This window comes from Felis catus, chromosome B4, assembly GCF_018350175.1.
Source record: "Felis catus isolate Fca126 chromosome B4, F.catus_Fca126_mat1.0, whole genome shotgun sequence".
In the NCBI taxonomy this organism is placed as follows: Eukaryota; Metazoa; Chordata; class Mammalia; order Carnivora; family Felidae; genus Felis; species Felis catus.
In genome coordinates this window covers 115,609,233-115,628,573 of record NC_058374.1, presented here as the reverse complement: position 1 = coordinate 115,628,573, position 19,341 = coordinate 115,609,233, and the positions used below count along the sequence as shown (strand labels likewise).

Here is a 19,341-nt window from a genome sequence, read left to right as displayed (position 1 = left end):
TATGATTCTGCTTACATGAAGTCCCTAGTGTAATTAAATTCATAGAGAGAGGAAGTAGAATGGTGATTGCCAGGGGCTGGGGGTGGGGGAAGAGAAAACGGGAAGTTATTTTTTAATGGGTATGAGGTTTCAGTTTTGCAAGATGAAATATGTTCTGGGGATGGTTGGTGGTGATGGTCGCACAACTGTGTGAAGGTATTTAACACTACTGAGCTGTACGCTTAAAAGTGGCAAAGATGGGGGGCGCCTGGGTGGCTTGGTCGGTTAAGCGTCCGACTTCGGCTCAGGTCATGATCTCGCGGTCCATGAGTTCAAGCCCCGCGTCGGGCTCTGTGCTGACAGCTCAGAGCCTGGAGTCTGCTTCAGATTCTGTGTCTCCCTCTCTCTCTGCTCCTCCCTGTTCATGCTCTTTCTCTGTCTCAAAAATAAATAAACGTCAAAAAAAAAAAAGGTGGAAAAGATGTAAACTGTGTTAGGTGTGCTTTACTAAAATCGAAAAAAAAACCAACTAAAATGACAACAAAGGATAAATTTAATTTTTTAAAAAAGCCACCGCCTCCTTGATCCAAATACCTGTCACTACGCCTTTGTTTTATAAGCCAATGGTAAGAGACGAGAAGCCCACCCCTTAATAAAAACTCAAAGACTTTTCAAATCTGGAGATATTGGCACACCGAGCCTTTCTAATGCCTTTAATTAACTTCATCATCCATCATGATTCACGTTCCCTCGGCCTGTTAGTTATTCACCTAAAGTTACCATCAACTTTTCGGTAGCGATGAAAAATGTGCTACTTATCTATATTGGCACTTGACCTTAAATAACAGCAAATGGATACATCGAAGCCATAGATTAGTCATGAAATAGAAAACCAAGTCTTTTTTAGAAAAAGAAATGTTGTTTTTAATTTGTCTGCTCCTGCTAGACCTCCCGATTAACAAGATCGAGAACTTACCCTTTCTTGTTTGTCACCACATAGCACATGCTCAATTAACTTCTGTCAACTCACCGAAGCCAGTCATTCTAAGCATGGCCACTATTTTCTGCCCAGAAACGTTTACATGGTCATGTCCTTTTTTTTCCCCAAACATGTCTGTTGGTGGAACCTGGTGATTTACTATGATGAAAATAAGAGGAATTTCCAAGGAAACTTCATGGAAAATATCTTTCCATGAAAAAAATTCAGGGGGAAATGGGGGGAGATGTGGGTGTGTGTATATATGTATGTACATATGGATGTATGGATATATATATATGGTTGATACATACATATATATGTATACACACACACATATGGCAACAACTCTTTGCTTTGGCACTATTAACTCTGGGTTAGATCATCTCTATAACGTAAAGATGGGTAATCTGAATGAGGTTAGTTTGTATACATAGACTCCCCTCACCCCACATAACCCCCAGGAATACAGTTGTAATACGTGGTTCGAATCGGAGTCCCCTCAGTGCTATGTGTTACATGCTTCCTTCTAACTCCTCCTGAGTGAGCCACAAAGTCACCTTTAAAATTTCACTCCTCCTGGAACAATATCATTTTTCATAATTATAGAATTTTAATTTCTTTTATGTGAGTGTGCAGCCTTTGATGTATTGAGCCAATTAAGGGAAACTTGGTTAAAAATCAAAAGTAGAAAAGGGAATTTTTGTAGAAAGTCAAACAGGGAATTTTTAAAAGGAACCCAGAGCAGTGAGGAGCTGTTATTGTCATCTAAAGGGGATTTTTTCCCCCACGATCAGCACAAAACTAGGGTCTGACCTGCAAGCCCGGGTTGGCTCTACTACTCCTATTCTCGGTGAACCTTCCTCCTCCCGCAGTCTTGGATGGTGCCCGTTTCTCAACAGCAACTTGACAGTGTTCCTGAAATGAAGAATATCCCTTCAACATCCAAACAGATGGGAAATTTAGAGTTTGAAACAAACGCAAAAGACAGACTGGGACTGGGCGGTCACAAACACTTATTTCTGGTTCAACCTCGTAATACCAAAAATGGCACTTTACCTGGTTTGTCTTGTAATCAGATGGGTCGCAAGCTGTGAAGGGGTGGATACACTTTCTCTCACTTTTACACCAAGCACAGTCAGTTCCAATACACGCTGGGCATCTGGCAACACGGAAAACCAACTTAATTCCAAATCTTTAGGAAAATGTTCATGCCCTAGACTTTCCCTCCGTGATGCAGGGTGCAAGCATTTAAAAGAAGAAAGAAGAAAAAGAAATCCCTGGACAGAGTAGGATGAACCCAGGGGAGGGAGGACAGTCCTTTGAGGATAGAGCACCGACTCTGTGCCCTGCTCTGGGCAGCTCTCGGGGCTGATGGACTGTCGTGACACCTTTGGGGGTGTTGCCATGGAAACCTGAAGCCAGGGTCACCCGCTGTGCTGGTGGATAACAGGAACCTACTGGCTCTGTTTCTGAATCCAGTTCTGCTATTTGTCTGCCCTCAGGTGAGTTTCCCCTCTGGAGACTCACCTTCCCCGCCCTGCCCTCACTCCCTAGAGCTGTAACTAACACCCCCACTGCCTGGAAGGTGCGAGACCAAAAGTGTCACCTGGCAAGCGGAGGGAATGGGGTGCCAGTGTTGGCTTTTTAACCAAATTAAGGAAGAACTGTGCCTACTCATCAAATAACCTATCATGTGAGGATAACAGTAGAGGACTTGAAAAGCATGTTATAGGAAAATCAGAGTTGAAGGAACAATAAAAACAGACTCTGAGGTTGGTCTGGAAACACAGCCATGGGAGGCCAGGGGAAGACTTGGCCTGGGACAGTGGGAGGGCCAGTGTAGGGAGAGGAGACACCATTCATATTTCACAGATTCTTCAAGAAATGTCAAAGCATTCGGAGCTTCTGACCTATAGAAACTGCAGACTCATGGGAGTGTTTATCCAGGCACTTAAGTGAGCTAGAAGCAGGCTTGTGATTTGCATTCCCATCGCGGCCCCTTAGGTGCGAGTATACTAAGTGTAATGTACTAAGTGTTGTACTAAGGGACCAGGTACTCAAGGAAAGGGCACACTCACCCTCTGGGGAGCTGTGGGTCTGAGGTCTGGTTCTTAATTACCTAACTGTGGGCCCCAGGGCAAGTCACTTCCTTCCGCCTGGCCTCTACACTGGGGATGGGGGACCCGCTTTACGTTTCAACACTCTTTGAACTATACATTTTTTTTTGTTAACTCTCCCCCTCTTTTCCTATTTTCACAGACTTCTGAGGCTTTCTGTATCAAGTTTGCTCCTCCCCACCCCCGCTATATTAATTCAGTTTATTTGTTAGAAACAACTGAACTCAGTCCCTCTTTCAGAGTACCCCAGGGTAAAGATGAGGTCCAGAGGCCCCTGTCTGGATAGCTGTAGAGTGGCCCTCCAACCCAGTTTTGAGTCTGAGTTCATTTTCCCCACGGCAACAGTGGTTCCCAGGCCAAAAGAAACATTCAATACCCACATAGTTGGTCAATCAAACCACTGAACGAGCTATAGAATCACTAATAACACGGCTTCCCGTTGTTTCCATGGGAACCTCCATCCCACCTTTCGACTGGAAAATCATGCATCTGAGAAACACATTTCCTCCCTGTCTTGTCTCTGCTTGAGAAGCAAGGAGTGAGGCATGGCCCTAAATCAGGGGAGGTACACAGCCCAACGGGGCAAAAGGTGGCACAAAAAAGTGGGGGAACAGAGCTAACATGTTCTTTTTCATTTTAAATGTTTTATTTATTTTTGAGAGAGAGCAAGCGAGGGGGGAAGGGACAGAGATCACGACCCGACCGAAGTTAGATGCTCAATGGACTGAGCCACCCAGGTGCCCCAAACATGTTCTTTCGATGAAAGAACCCACTGGCTCTGAGTTCATCTTGACCTTCTCCTTGATGATTTCCCTGGTCTCATGCTCACACCCTCTCCCCTGACTCAAATTCCCAAAGCCATTCGGCTCAGGGGGGGGAACATAGCACCCCTTCTGCTGTATTTTCTTCAGAGTGCCTGTCCGTCTGGGGAAAACGCATTTCCCTGTCGGTAGCAACACTTAAGCACAGTTGTTTGCTCCTTAGCTGCTTCACCTTACTTATTAGGGCTTGAACGAGCCGGCTTATTAGCTCAGGGGCCCTCCGATCTCCCCCTTCTATCTCCCATCAGGCCCTGCTCCAAAAGGCACTTTAGAAAGTTCTACTCCGCAAAAGAGTTCTTTAGGAAATGGCGTAAAGCAAATAAATAAATTAAAACCAATGAGAGAATACTTAAATTTCAAATAAAACCTTACTCTCTGAATGATGAGCAGTTGGTAAAGTTGAGTCTTTTTGATAAATGCCAAGAACCGGAGGAGAACGTCACGTTGACAGCTAAAACATCTGGAGCAAAGGGGGAAAAAATGTCAATTATGGTGGCGTCCCGCTATCGTCAAGCAAAGCTGTAAACGCAAAAAATAAATATTTTTGCCTCCTTTGCGTAGAGGGTGGGGGGGTGCCAGCTGTTTGCTAACATTTCAATCAGTATGTGGTTCCTTCCCGTGGGCCATTCACGTCAGGCAGCCCAAGTGCACAGCACAAGCCTCCAAACAGACCCGGGCCCACCTTGTGTTCCAAGCCTCCCACGGATAATCACTAGGAAAAAGCCATTTTACAGCCCATTTACATCTCATACTCTCCCCGGGATCACTATCTCAGCTTGCAATTGGCCACAGCATGAGAATAAAACAAGTTACCAAGCAAGAACTGCCTAGAACACGATAACCAGAAATGTTAGAGAGCAAATCCTGTACCTTCAGCAAAATCCACGCTACCAACCTTTGCCTAACAAACCCTAAGCGTGGTTCCCATGGGCTGGGATCCATGATCCGCTTGGAGTCAACTGTCACCAGATCAACCATCAGAGTTGTCTTATTTGCTTTTGAAAACGTACTCATTGGCTAGAACACCCTCAAAAGGATAGAGAAACAAGAAAGATAAAAACCGTGCTGACTCAGCATTAGAGAACCGTCCTATTTCCTGTAGGTCTTTAACTTACATATTCTATCCAAGGTGGTTCCCAAACCCAGCTGTGTATCAGAATCACTTGAGAAACTGATGAAAATAGAGATTCCAGAGCCACGCTTCTAGAGGTTCTGACGTAACACACCTGGGGAGCACCTGGGACTCTGCGGTTGGCAATGTTCCCCATGACATGAGCGGTAGACAGCCAGGTTTGGGTGCCGCAGCCTGGACAGCACCTCTCAAAGCCTACTGCACCCAAGCACAGCGCTCAGTGAGGTTTTCACTGTCCTCCATCTTGGGACAATATCGTCTTCCTTTTATGAGTTAAGGGAGACCAAGGACGATACTTTAAAAATGAAGGCTTTCCTTGATAAAATAAGAAGTGGCCTAAGTTTGTTGGCATCCTTACTTTCCTTACTGAAATTTTATTAGTGTGTGATTCCCAAAGTCTGGGAAGATACTTCTCTACGGCAGTAAAATTCGTGCTAAAAGCCAGGATGCCACATCGAATTCTGCTCACATTAAGTGATTACATGTGAAGTGTGATAACCCTCTGTTGTAAAGACAAGGAGGTTTGGAGGGTTGGCATGACCTCTCAGCAAGAGCATTTGCACAGCCACTTGTAAATGTTAGTAGAATGGACATATGGACAGTAAGCCTGAGAGACTCCCAGCGAAAATACGTTCCAGTGTTCAATGACGAACACCAGGAAAAGTTGTAATTTTCTTCGTATCCGCTATGCACAAAACACTACTGGGAAATATCAGAAGGAAACTAATATATTTGATCTCTGCTCTGGTAGCATTTACAGTTATTCAGGAAGACGTAGAGTGAATTAGGTGAAAAAAAAAAACACCCCAACAATGATAGGACAGACAAGGAAACATCCCGTGAGAGTGGTGTGAGTTCCATGCAGCACCTGGCTACCAAGACGGGGGTGACTGTGGGGACCTCAGAGGGTGCCAGAAATACCGTGGATTGTTATGAAGGAGGTGACATTCCCTCCCATGTTTCAAAGCAGAAGGGCAATAGGGTTTGATGAAAGGGGTGAGGGCAGAGACAGAGGTTTGGCAATGACCACTGACCGGCTGAGCGCAAGAGGTGGGAAGTGAGTTTGTTTGCCGGCTCAGAACCTGCAAGGCATTCAAAGAAAAGGGCGGGCAAAGGTCGAGTGCGACTGATGGAGGCCCTAAAAGCAACCAACTTAGCTTTACCGGGTGATCTCCGATACTTGGAAAGCAGATTTTACACATGAGCAAGAGCTGCATTTTAATGAGCAAAATTAACTAGAAGCGTATCACAAAGGCTGCACAGTGTAAACAAAGAAAAGTGGAGAATTGGAATCATTTTCCAAGCAATTCAGTCCCAAACCAGCACCATGAGCCCAGTGGCTGAGATTGGTAAGCTTGGGTCTCTGGTCTGGCACACTAAACTCCCTCTGGAGGGACTGGGGATTAATTGAGTGACACCAGCTCTCCTCTCCACTGTGATGTTCACCCATTTTAGGAGACCTGCACCAATAACGTGACCTTACTTCTAGTGTTTCTTGCCCACAGGGATTCATGAATCCTCAGTGTGTCCACTTTAGCCCCCCACCATCTCTGGAATCTACCAATTTCTCTACACCCCCGCTTGACTCTGGGCCAGCCCTCACTGTCACCCTCACCCGGATCACTGCAACAGCTTTTCTTCTATCTGCTTTTCCAGAACCCTCTCCTTCCCTCCTCCAGCCATCCTCCACTTTGGCCATTCAACAACAATTTATTGATTATAAATGATTAATTTGTGCCAGACACTCTAAACCTTCTTTGCTATCCATTTTCTTTTAATTTTTTTAATTTTTTTTTTTTTTTGAGAGAGAGAGAGAGAGAGAGATCGAGCACACAAGCAGGGGAGGGGCAGAGAGAGAGGGAGACAGAGAATCCCAAGCAGGCTCCGCACTCTGAGCACAGAGCCCAACACGGGGCTCAATCTCCCAAACCATAAGATCATAACCTGAGCCAAAATCAAGAGCTGGACACTTAACCAATTGAGCCATCCGGGCGCCCTGGGATCCATTTCCTATCTCTCTGCTCTCTACCTCTCCCTACCCCATTTGCCTTAACCATATAGAGCCTCTTTTGGCTCCTCAAACAAAGCCTTTTCTCTCTTTCTAACCATCACACTAGTTGGTCTCTGCCTGGAATACTCTTCCCCCTTTCCTTTGGCTCAACTCTACTCATCTTCCAGGAAGCTTTCCTTGTCCCCTCAGCGACCCTCCAGGTTCAGTTAGGTGCCCTTTTCCTGTGCTTCCCATGGTTCTGTACGTCCCCTGCATTTACACACTACGCTGTAACGAGCCCTTTGTCTGTCTTTACTCCAATAGGCTACAAATACTGTGAGTAAGGGCCACGTCTATCTTGTTTGGTCACCGTATCCCTGGCACCCAGCACAGTGCCCGGCGCATCGTAGATATTCAATAAATACTTCCTTTCTGCATGAATGAATGCAATCATCTTAAGATGACAGAACATTGGTTGTTCTCTTTTCTCATCTCACCAAGGGCATTCCCAGCCTCTCAGATCTCTGAATTATCTGAACCATTTGGGTAGGGTCAGTCCAATGGTCTCCAGCTTCTCCACTCTCCCATCCAGCATACCCTGCTCTGTCATTCTCCAGTCACACGTCAGAGTGGGATCCTGGAATCATGGGATGAGGTAGGGCAGAGGTGAGCAAAACCGAGGGGAGAGCAGGAGGTAAGCAGACAGCGAGTCTAAAGGGTGGGAATGTATAAATCCCCTGACATTCAACTTGCTTCCTGGGCAATCTGAACTCAGGAGGTTCTCTTGCCTTCCTCACTTTCAAACAAAAAAAGAGCAGGGTCCACTTACCTTTGTAGGTTGCTCTGGTGGGCATGTTGCAGGTACAGACACTGCCCGGCGGACTTCTACCCTTGCAGAGCTCCCTGCCCGTGTCCAAGTTCTTCACCACGCACTTCCACTCCGATCGTTTCGGAGGGAGGCTTCCGACCACAGTCACTGTAGTCTGTGTGGGGAAGAAGATAATTCGGGAACCACGTCATTGTTCTTGCTCCCCCTCCATCCATCCTAGAGCTTCAAGTGAACTCGCCCTCTGACATGCCGGAGAAAGAGAATCTCTCAGCGGATGTAAAGAAAGAGACGTTTTATCGACTATTTGATTTGCCCTTTAGTGAATCACATATTCATATGCTTGGACCACTTTTTGGCTCTGTGTATATTTTTCTTATCATTTTTAAGAGCTCTCTGTATAGTATAAGATATTAATCCTTATCTGTCTTATTTCTGACACATGTTTTCTCCTAATCTACTGTTTGTCTTGCAACTTGTATGTGTGGTATCTTTTACCCCGCATGACATGTTTCTATGTAATCAAAGCAGCGTTTTTGTCTTGGTTATAAAGTTATTCTCAAATTTTAGCTGGTAGGCAAATATGAAATTGTTTGGCCATCTTTGTTTTGTTTGTTAAACTTATGTGTGTAATCTATCTGGAATTTATTTTTGTATATAGTATGAGGTAAGGGTCCAAACTTTATTTTCATCCAGATGGTTAATCAGCTATGTCATAACCATTTACTTTAAAAAATACCCTCCTTTTCCCACTGAACTGAAATACCACTTCTGTCATATATTAAATTACCCTATATCTGGAATCTATTTCTGAATTCTGCTCTGTTTCAACTATCTATTGATTTACTTCTATTACAATGCCAAGCTTTTACTACTGTGACTTTAAATATATTTAACATCAGAAAAGGCAAACCTTTACTTATTTAGCTTTAATTTCCCAATTTCCTTAGCATCTCCTAGACATTATTCTTCCACAGAAACTTTAAGATTATTTTATTCAAATGGGGTGAGGAGCTTATGAGTTTAACTGGACTGTACTAACCATATGCATCAATTTCGGGAGGTCTTATGTATTTGTGGTATTAAGTAGTCCCATCCAAACACATGATTTTTTGTTTTTTTAATTTGCTTCTGTTTGGTCCAGGGTTTATTTAAGAGAATACCTTGATTTCCCAGGGACTAAGTTACATTTTTCATTTCTTTATTTCTTCCTGGTAATGTTACTATAGTTAAAGAAGGTGATCTACGAAATCTACTTTTATTTTATTTTTATTTTTTAAAAATTTTTTAATGTTTATTTATTTTTGAGACAGAGGGAGACAGAGCATGAACAGGGGAGGGTCAGAGAGAGAGGGAGACACAGAATCTGAAACAGGCTCCGGGCTCCAAGCTGTCAGTACAGAGCCTGACGCGGGGCTCGAACTCACGGAATGCGAGATCATGACCTGGGCTGAAGTCGGATGCTCAACCGACTGAGCCACACAGGCGCCCCCGAAATCTACTTTTAACACTAAGGTTTTATTTGTGATCAAACATATGATTAAAGTTTTGGGGCGGGAGGCTGTGTGTGTGTGTGCACACAAATGGACACAAAAAGAAAATCTTGAAATTTCCCCTAAAGCAACTTTTTCCCAAATGAATTATCTAAAGAAACAAGGCAGCCAGTTCTCATGTTGAAACAGGAAAATCATCCCACCACAAGAAAGAAAATACTAATTACACGATGTGATAGAGGTGTTAAGTTATGGTGGTAATTATATGGCGATACATCAATGTATCAAACCAACCCGTTGTACGTCTTAAACTTACACGATGTCGCATGCGATTATATTTCAGTTAAAAAAAAAAAAAAGAAAATGAAGGTCAGGACAAAAAGGAAATTAAAGGAATTAATAGGCCAATGGTGGACCCCTTTTGCGTCAGGTGCAGGAAAGGGATCTGGTGGAAAGGTGAGCTAGCTATGCATTAGGAAGATGGGAGCAGAGGAATTGGAAACCCTACTGCCTACCACGAAGAGCTACACTTCCGGACAGCCTGGGAGATGTCCATCTTCTGTTATACTTCTGACCTTCACCCAGACTTTCCGTACGGTCCGCTCAAACTCTGCTGTCTTGTCTTCAAATAAGCTTGCTATGTCTGTTTTAGTCCTGGGGTCACTGCCATCTTGCTATTTTCAAAACATTCTGTTTCTCAGCCATACAGTCTTGCTGGAGAAGGCAAGTTCTTATGAACCAGCTTCAACTGAACTGAAGTCCAACTACCTCTAGCAGACCTGAGCACGGGGACGAACCCCAATCCACTCCCACTAGCTCACCTGTAGCAAATGGCTGAGCTCTTATTCATGGTGCCTTCTTCAGCCCAGCATTTATATCCACTCACACATCTTAGCATATGGTCACATCACCTACTATCCTGTATACATATAGGCCTTAAATTCATTCAATTGCTCAAACACTACAACAGAATCAGAATTTTTTTTGAAATCAGTTTCTCACCAGATTTAAAATTTCACATTTCCTTCCAGTTCTCACATAGTTTTTAGGTAACAGTAATCATCGCCTTTATTTATTCCATATTTATCAAGCTCTTAACATGTGCTGAATGTTGCATGTGGTGTTGAATACTTTAGTGAACCAAACAGCTATAGTCCCTGCCCTCAAATAGCTTATAGTCTAGCAGAAATGTGACATTTCAGAAACCAGAGGGCCACAGGGTATGAAGAGATCATCAACAGACGATAGAAGCCCGGACCAAGATGGTACAGTGGAGACGGAAACCAATGACCGATTCAAGATATCCTTTAGAAGTCGCGTGGGGTGGCACTGGAATTAGAGCATGTAGATAGGGAGGATTTGGGTTAGAAAAATGGAGGGAAGTACCCTGTACTGAAATGGAACACACAGAGGCAGGGGCAGACTTTGGGTGGAAAGTGTAAGCTTTCAATTTTGGATGTGTTTAGTTCAAGACACTTGTATAATGATGAAGAGGTGTGTCAAGTTAGATATGGGCCTCAAGCTCAGAGGAGCAATCTGGGCTAAAGATAAAGGAGACAAGAACATAGAGATGATATATAAAGCCATGGGAATGGATAAAATTATCTACAGACAAAGTATAGAGCTAAAGACAGGAACAACCCAAATGGGGCCTGAACTCCAGTATTTAGAGTTAGGGCGAGAAGAAGCCAGCAAGGGAGGCTGAGGCATGGCCAGAGAGAAGGAAAAGCATGGATAGGGTATGCTGTGTGTGTGTGTGTGTGTGGCGGGGGGGAGGGCAATGGAAGTGGGCATTTCAAGAACGCAGCCAACAGGCCAAGTAAGATGAGGACTTACAGCATCTACCGAATGGCTACAAGCAGTTCACTGGTGACCCCAGCAGGAACAGTCTCAGGGGAATATTGGGACAGAAGCCAGGCTGGAGTTGATCTTGAAAATAGCAAGTTTTTTCAAATGTAGTGAAAGAAGAGGACAGTCAGGGAGGTGAAGGTATTTTTGTGTGAGTGCGGGTTCCAGGCAAGTACAGAGAAACAGCTGATGCCTTGGCTTAATAAAGCCAACTTGGGAATCCTTACCAGGCGGACAGCTCCTTCTCCAGAAAAGCTGGATAAAGAGGGAAGGAAGACACAAAGAGTCAGATGAGACAGAAAGTTTGAATGTCAATTAGCTAGTAACGTCCATGGGGCCAGAGAGCTCACTGCATTCTAGCAGGTTAACAGACCTTATTTTATTTAACCACTCCCCTTACTGCCAAAGAGATCGGTTCTTTCCAGGTTTCTCAGTCTACAAAAGCTACCGCAATGGCCTCTGCATTCTTTTGGTTTTCCTTCTTTCAAGTTACTTCTTCAGAATTTGCAGACTGGAATTAGTGCTTCAAGCAGAATGAATATACTTATGCCTTTGGAAACATCACAGCAAATTGCTCTCCAAAAAGGCTGTGCTAATTGGCATGGCCAACACTAGGTGTTAGCATATCTTATCATTTTAATTTGTATTTATTTGATAACTAGTGAAGTTGAACATATTTCCTTAACTATGCCTAACTCCCTAAACCTCCTCTTGTGAGAATATATGTTTCTTTCTGCCCACTTTTTTGGTGTCTTGGAGTTTTTTTTTAACTTCTCCTAGCTTTAATACCTTACAATTAATATTTTGCCTATTGCAAATGTTTTCCTGAAGTGTGTGCTTTAGTTGTCTTTTATTGTATAGATTTTTTTAAAATGTCAAGTATATGAATATTTTTCTTTTGTTATTACATACTACATTGCTTCAGAGCTAAGAAAATTTTATTTCCAATTATCGGGTACTCCATTCTACTTTCTGGGTTTTTTTGTTTTGGCCTTTTCTGTGGATTTCTTAGTTTAAATTTTACTTTTGTATTTAATGTAAAATGTGAATTATGTTTCCATATTTGAAGTCTATTATTTTAGTGCCTTTTGGGAAAAGTTCTTTTATTTCCTCTTATTTTATGATACCTGATCTTTACAATTTTTACATTTATTTCTGAGCTTTCTTGTCTATTCCTAGGATCTCCAGTCCTTTTTTTTTAAAGATTTTTTTTTTAATTAGAGAGAGAGAGCGCACAAGAGCAGGGGGAAGGGGCGGTGGGGGGGGGGGAGAGAGAGAGAAAAAGAGAGGGAGGAGGGAGAATCGCAATCAGGATCCACGCTCAGCGCAGAGCCCAACATGGGTCTTGATCCCATGACCCTGGGATCATGACCTAAGCTGAAATCAAGAGTCGGACACTCAACCAACTGAGCCACCCAGGTGCCCCTGTATTCCTACTTTTAAACAGAATCATGGGTTGAGTTATTATTGCTATGTATATGTTTATAATCATATGGAAATGGTCTAGCTTAAATAAATTTCTGTGTTTTCAAAATACATTTTGGATATTCTTGACCAGTTCATATTATTTCAGTTGACTTTTATATTACTTTTAAGAAAAAGTCTATTCAAATCTTCACTGGGATTACATGAAATCTAGAAACTAGGTTGAGGAAGAAATGACGTTTATGATAACTTCCTGCCCAGCAACATAGTATGTGTCTGGATATATTCAGGATGCTTGTCGTATCTTCCAAGAGAATGCTTTGTGTTTTTGTTTTATTTATGCTTATGTTTTTAATTGGCGAAGTTAATCATGAGTTATCAATAGCCTTGATAGACCACTGTCCCACTATCTAATTATTATTAGAAAGAATTGCTTAGGGGGCACCTGGGTGGCTCAGTTGGTTAAGTGCCTGACTCTTGATTTCAGCTCATGATCTCCTGGTTCGTGGGACTGAGCCCCACATCAGGCTCTGTGCTGACAGCGTGCAGCCTGCTTGGGATCCTCTCTCTTTCCCTCTCTCTCTCCCCCACTCATGAGCATACACACACTCTCTCTCTCAAACTGAATAAAAAAAAACATTAAAAAAAAAAAAAGAAATTGAGGCAAGCTGTTGCATAGCCCAAATTGCTATTTTTTGGTAGTTGTCTTTAATATGTATCTCCTAGTAAAAGTGATTTTAAAATACAGGGTATATACCTCACTCTTTCAGTTGATGGCTGAGTATTTTGGTTGTTTTTAATGAATGAGACCTTTTATTAATGGACACTAACTCTTTTACCTCATGTACAGTAAAGTTATCGATAGTTGAATGTTTATCGAACGTTTGGCACTTTTATTTTACTTTCGTTTGAATCATTTTAAAAGCTACTCTGTTTAGGTTTCAAAGCTACACAACCAGGGAAGATGAGCACGTGGTGATATTTTTTATCTGCTCCGGTCCCATAGCTATTTCTATTACTTGTTTCTTGTATTGCTGCACTAGACGCAACTTTGCACAGGATGTTGGTTTTACCAGTGACAGTGGAACTCCTTGTTTTTGTTCTGCTTTGTAAAAGAATGTTCCAGTGTCTCTCCTTTAGGAATCCTGCTGCTGGTGGGAAATGCTTGCATGTCTATATATTTTCTGTTTTTATTAGTACAAGCTGTTTTTACTGAATGTTAAAATCTCTTTATAGGTATACAAATAGTTTTACATAATGCAAAAATGGGATGTCATACGTGCTTGTTTGTGTTTGTGTATGTGAGAATTTCATTTTTTCCCCCCTACTTGTCTTGGCCTTCCCTCTCCACCACATCATCTGTCATGCCATCAGGAGAGCCCATGTTCACGACCTAGTAAGAATTCTTTTGTATTTTTCTCCATGCTCAAATAATCACATAGAGACATAAACATATATAGATTATGCTATATCAATAGCATATCATATATGCTATATACATCAATAGCATATATTGAGTTTGTGATCAATACAAGATCATGCTACACATACTTTTCTGCATCTTGCTGTTTTTGCTCAACAAAACCTCACGAAATCCCTCCAAGCCAACTGGAATTGCTCCAATTATTTCTTGTTAATGCCGATTCTGTAATGAGGATGAGGATATACAGTCTTCTAATTGTTTTGTGTAAAGAGATGATGCTTCTTGGGAGCAGGGGCTCTGCATTATACCGGGGTCTTTCTGTACTTAGAACGTTAGTAGAATGTTACAAAGGCATATGATGGGCACCTAGCAAACACTCTTTGACTTGAGCTATGGACTGACGTCTCTGTAGATAAAGATCGGGTATTATTTAAATTAACAAAGGTCTGGGACTTTCATGTAAGTCACAGATGACCGTCACGATAGGACATATTTTGAAATAATATGACTAACAGATGGCATCACACATCTTATCAACGTTATTAAAATAATCAGTCCAAAGTTGGTTTCAAAGACGAACTTCACTCAGATTACTAAATTCTTATCTCCTTTACCTTGAGAGTGATGGTAGTTGGAGAGCGAGGTAATGGTTGTGTGGGAAGGCTCTACAGGGATTTGGGTAAACCACGGTGGGACTCAGGGTAGAGAAGAAAGCACTAGTGGTTGTTTGGGTGATAAACATTTTTTGTGATGTTCCAAACTAGGTAGAAATGGCGATTAAGTTATACCAGGGAACCCAAAGATAGGTAAGCAAATTATGCAAGCAGCATTTTTTAATGAACAAGTTGCTTTCCCTTACTACATTTAGCTGAAGTATCACCCTTAAAATTTTCAAAATGATAAAAAAAAAATCTTGGGTAATCTTTTTTTTTTTTTTTTTAATGTGTATTTATTTTGAGACAGACAGAGAGTGTGCTTGTGTGAACGGGGTAGGGGTAGAGAGAGAGAGAGGGAAAGACAGAGTCCCAAGCAGGCTCTGTGCTATCAGTGTGGAGCCCAACATGGGGCTCGATCTCACACCCGTAAGATCATGACCTGAGCCAAAATCAAGAGTCGGACACTTAACTGAAAAGCCACCCAGGCACCCCAAATCTTGGGTGATCTTAACCATTTATCAGAGTCCTGGGTATATTCAAAGATCATGGCATACATAAATATTTTTTATCATTCTCTATCTATCAGCACCCAAGTTAGCTATTTTTCAGACTGCTAAGAGAAATAAAAATTTGACCACACCTATGCTGAGATGCCTAAGCATCTTTTGCACACAGTTTTTTCACTCTGACTCAGGGCTGGTGGAGGTTTGGATGAAGGCTTTCCAAGTTCTTTTTTCACTGCCCCCCACCCACCTGCTGGAAGACAATAGAAAGTGACAACAGCCAAATACCTTTAAATCTGTGAGTTCTGATCAGTTATGACTTGAAAGCTTTATTCTTTTATTATTTATCACTCATTAAATGCTCCGGCTCTCCTTTATTAAACGTTAAATCATCTTAAGTGGTATGGTTCTTGCTATTTGAAATGGCAAAGTGTACAGGAAAAGAGAAAGTGGCCCATTTGCTTGTTAATGTGGCATTCAAATAAAACAGAGTGAGCTCAACAGACAGGTCAACTGACTGCTGATGGGGATTCTGTACAATTATTCATAATACAAGAACTATAATTAGGGAGAAAATGTCTCCTTATAGCACCACTGAGATTACAAGGCAGGAATTCCATTTTCCCATAGGGTATGGATGGCTGTGAATCAGAAAATGCTTGAATATGCCCCTCATTGCTTCCTTTCTCTCATCCGGTGACAGGACTGAAGAGCTGCCGATGGCAGCATGGCCCTAACAAGAGCCCACTGGCTTTCCAGGGGACCCCACTTGCAATTTTCCCTGCCCATATCGGTTTCTCGCCCTCTCGACCAATACCGCTCATATAGCCATGCACATAAGCTAGTGATCAGGAGAAGCCTGAGCAAATTAGGAAAAGGACCATAAAACAAAATTCTACACTTAAGTCACATTTAAGGAATCTTGTTGACCATGAATTGGAACTTTTTCCTTCTTCTTTTTGTTTCAATCAGTATATTTTTCTACTACAATGACAGTCCATCTTTTCTTGAGATTCAACTAATGAGGGTCATCGTCAGCTCTACAAGATGACAAACTCCATGAGGGCAGGCTCACGCTATGTCTTGTTCTCCGCTATTTCCCTAGCACCTTGCAGTGTGTATGGTATCTGCTGGGCCCTCAGTATTAGTTACCGAAACGAATGGGCTTCCTTACTTCGGCTTACTTAACACTAGTAGGTATTTCACACACAGAAGGAAGCGAGCATTAGTTGTACAAAGTGAGACAACAGAGACAAATGAAAGTCTTTCCTCTTACCTTATCTTCACTGCTTCGAAATAGGTTAATTTGAGGGCACTTTTTAGCTCCGGATGAAATATCCAGCCAGTTTTCATAGTTGTCTAAAGGTACACAATCTTCTTTGAAGGTACACCTATCAGAAAAAGCAAAAGGCAACAAAACAGCAACCCCACACATGCATTAGTTCAAAGTTTCTCATACTTGGTTTCAGTGCAGAACGCCAGGCTTTGTGGAGAGGACTATCGATTTCGAGTGAGAATAGGAACATGATGCTAAAACCATGAAAAGCAACAGGCCAACAGCACAGCGTTTTTCCATCATGTCTATGAGCAGGAACAACACATTGAAATGTAGACAACACGTTGAACTTAGACTCCCGAGGCACCTCTCACGATGACATCGCCAAATACATCCAAAGCATATCCTCTCGTGGATTCTAAAATTAAAGAGCTCCCTTCCAGAAAAACCTTGCAAAGCACAGCCCAAGAAGGGGTTTAGAGATCATATAAATTTTAGGTTTGTGATTTGTTCCCAGAATATCAACCTACCGTGCAAATTTTTATTACAAAAATAATAAAGCTAGCTTGTGCTTTGTTGTATGATAATTAAATACAAATATTTCAAGGGCAGAGTCCTCCCAAGAATGTGATAAGCCATTCCATAACCATCTGCTACATGACATTTATTTAGACAGAAACCCAATTATATCAAAAGATATGGGTGCAACACTTTCCAGGGCCACTGTCTCAAGTCTGTCAGCTCACAGGACGCCCCAGATAAATCTTAAGCTGTAGCCAGGGCCAGCTCCTTTGATATGCATGACCAAGAGCCGAGGGGTGAGACCGGTCCTTTGCTCGATGTCTCAGTCACTCTAGGTCATGCTAACTTGGGAACTCCTATCTCACCAGAAGGGCCGCCGACCAGACGAAAAGAATGAACACCAAGTCTCACGTTAGTCTCAAAGGTGCTGAATTCCACAGACATTCCACTGAATACCATCCAGGCGAGACTAAGACATCTCTGTTATCTAAGCCTCCCCAAGGCCTCAGGTTAAAATGAAGGGGCAGGGGAGAACCAGTGTCAGTAAGTTTGAAAAGAAATGGAAAATTCATGAATCATGAGATCGAAAAGCAACCAAATGATAACCACATTCATCTGTGGGGAGTCCCTGAAAGGACCGGAGTGCAGTGGGGTGTGGTCCCCCAAAAGGTATGTGACTTCACAAGCATTTCAATTCTCCTTCTTCCTCTTCTCTCCTTTTTTAATTCGTAAGAATTTAGGCCCCACGGTTTCGTCTTTGAGCTCTGCGCTAATTTGAATATGACAAAAATAGAACAGGAAGCCAGCGAGTTTCATTAAACATCATCCTCAAGCACAATGCTTTGAGCAAGTATTGGGGAACCCTGTTTGCTAAGAGCCCACTGGTGTCCAAACTCCCCTACATCCGTGGCAGTTCCTTCTCCAACACCCTGACCGTGGGGATTTTCAACAGCGGTTCTCCTCAGCTATAAATTTATCCGACCCTTGATGGCTAGCTCGTCCGTCACGGACATTAAGTTCAAATTCAACGGCCTGTCGGTGTCACGGGGCGTTTGCCACAGAGGGACAAGTATGGCTGGACTGAAAAACAGAATGATGAGGCTGGTTTCTCTATTTTGTATTTGAGAGAGATCACGACTGCCAGAAACTACCTGCCTCTCAGGGGCACTCCAGTTTGTATTAGGCGCTTCCTCTGTCTCTAAGAACAACAAAAACAAAAACAAAAAGCCAGTTCTAGAGAGACCGGAGTACAAATATTGTCGTAGGCTCTTAATGCTGCCTGGAAGTCAAGGCCCAAGGCTGCCAAAAAAGCAAGTGTAAAATATTTCACACAAATAGTGCTGCGATTTGCCAATTTGTAGGCACAACACAGTGGTGCCACTGAGTTATCACTCCCTTTGCTGAACTCCTATAGCGTTTCTTGTCGGAGGCACACATTTTGGTATTTAATCATATGTTGTGTTGAATTACAACTTAACTGTTTCATATGCCGGTGTCATTTCTCCCCATGTCAGCTCTAAGCTCCTCAAAGGAAGGGAGAACGTTTTTAATGTTTCTTCAGCAAATCCCTCAGTGTCTGTCAGCATGATATGCAAATACTGGGCTTCAATAAATATTTTTGAATGGGTGGATGAAATATGAAATCTCTATAGGTTCTTTCTGGTGATTTGTCTTTCTCAAGTTCTCTTACAATTTAGATCTGACTCCTACTTACCATAAACAGACTATTTTTTTTTTAATTTTTTTTTCAACGTTTATTTATTTTTGGGACAGAGAGAGACAGAGCATGAACGGGGAAGGGGCAGAGAGAGAGGGAGACACAGAATCTGAAACAGGCTCCAGGCTCTGAGCCATCAGCCCAGAGCCTGACGCGGGGCTCGAACTCACGGACCGTGTGATCGTGACCTGGCTGAAGCCGGACGCTTAACCGACTGCGCCACCCAGGCGCCCCTAAACAGACTATTTTTAATGTAAGCTAAAAGTTCAAGTCCGGGGCCAGAGAGGGAGAAAATTAAGAGCTGAGGTTTTATCTTTTGGAAGTTGATCGGTTTATCTTTTGGAAAAAAAAAAAAAAAAAAAGGAAAAAACTATATAATGAACCTCTTCCTTCCTATTTTGTGTAAGGTAGGAACAAAATCCAACCATGTTAAGCAACTCAACATAAATTTCTTATTTTTAAGACACCTCTGAAATTTCGAAGCTCCCGTTTCTTGCTTAACAGTAAAAATAAATAAATATATAAAATAAAAAAAACGGCAAACCGTGACACTAAGAATGCACCACCAGATGGTCAACCAACAACAGTATCTTATTACTTCTCCAATATTGCAGATGATAAAATCTTCATGACA

The 19,341-nt window shown here is 42.4% G+C and overlaps 1 protein-coding gene across 2 annotated transcripts in view; it reads right to left on the bottom strand.

The window, feature by feature from the left end:
- PLXNC1 (plexin C1) overlaps positions 1-19,341 on the bottom strand; it is a 149,028-nt gene that overhangs the window by 72,972 nt on the left and 56,715 nt on the right. For both annotated transcript variants that reach the window (XM_023257304.2, XM_023257305.2), the window contains exons 5-9: positions 16,469-16,583; positions 7,848-8,001; positions 4,269-4,356; positions 2,015-2,117; positions 1,772-1,873 (exon numbers count right to left, since the gene is read on the bottom strand). In XM_023257304.2, coding sequence (XP_023113072.1) covers positions 1,772-1,873; positions 2,015-2,117; positions 4,269-4,356; positions 7,848-8,001; positions 16,469-16,583 — 562 coding nt within the window. The remainder of the gene's footprint in view (positions 1-1,771; positions 1,874-2,014; positions 2,118-4,268; positions 4,357-7,847; positions 8,002-16,468; positions 16,584-19,341) is intronic.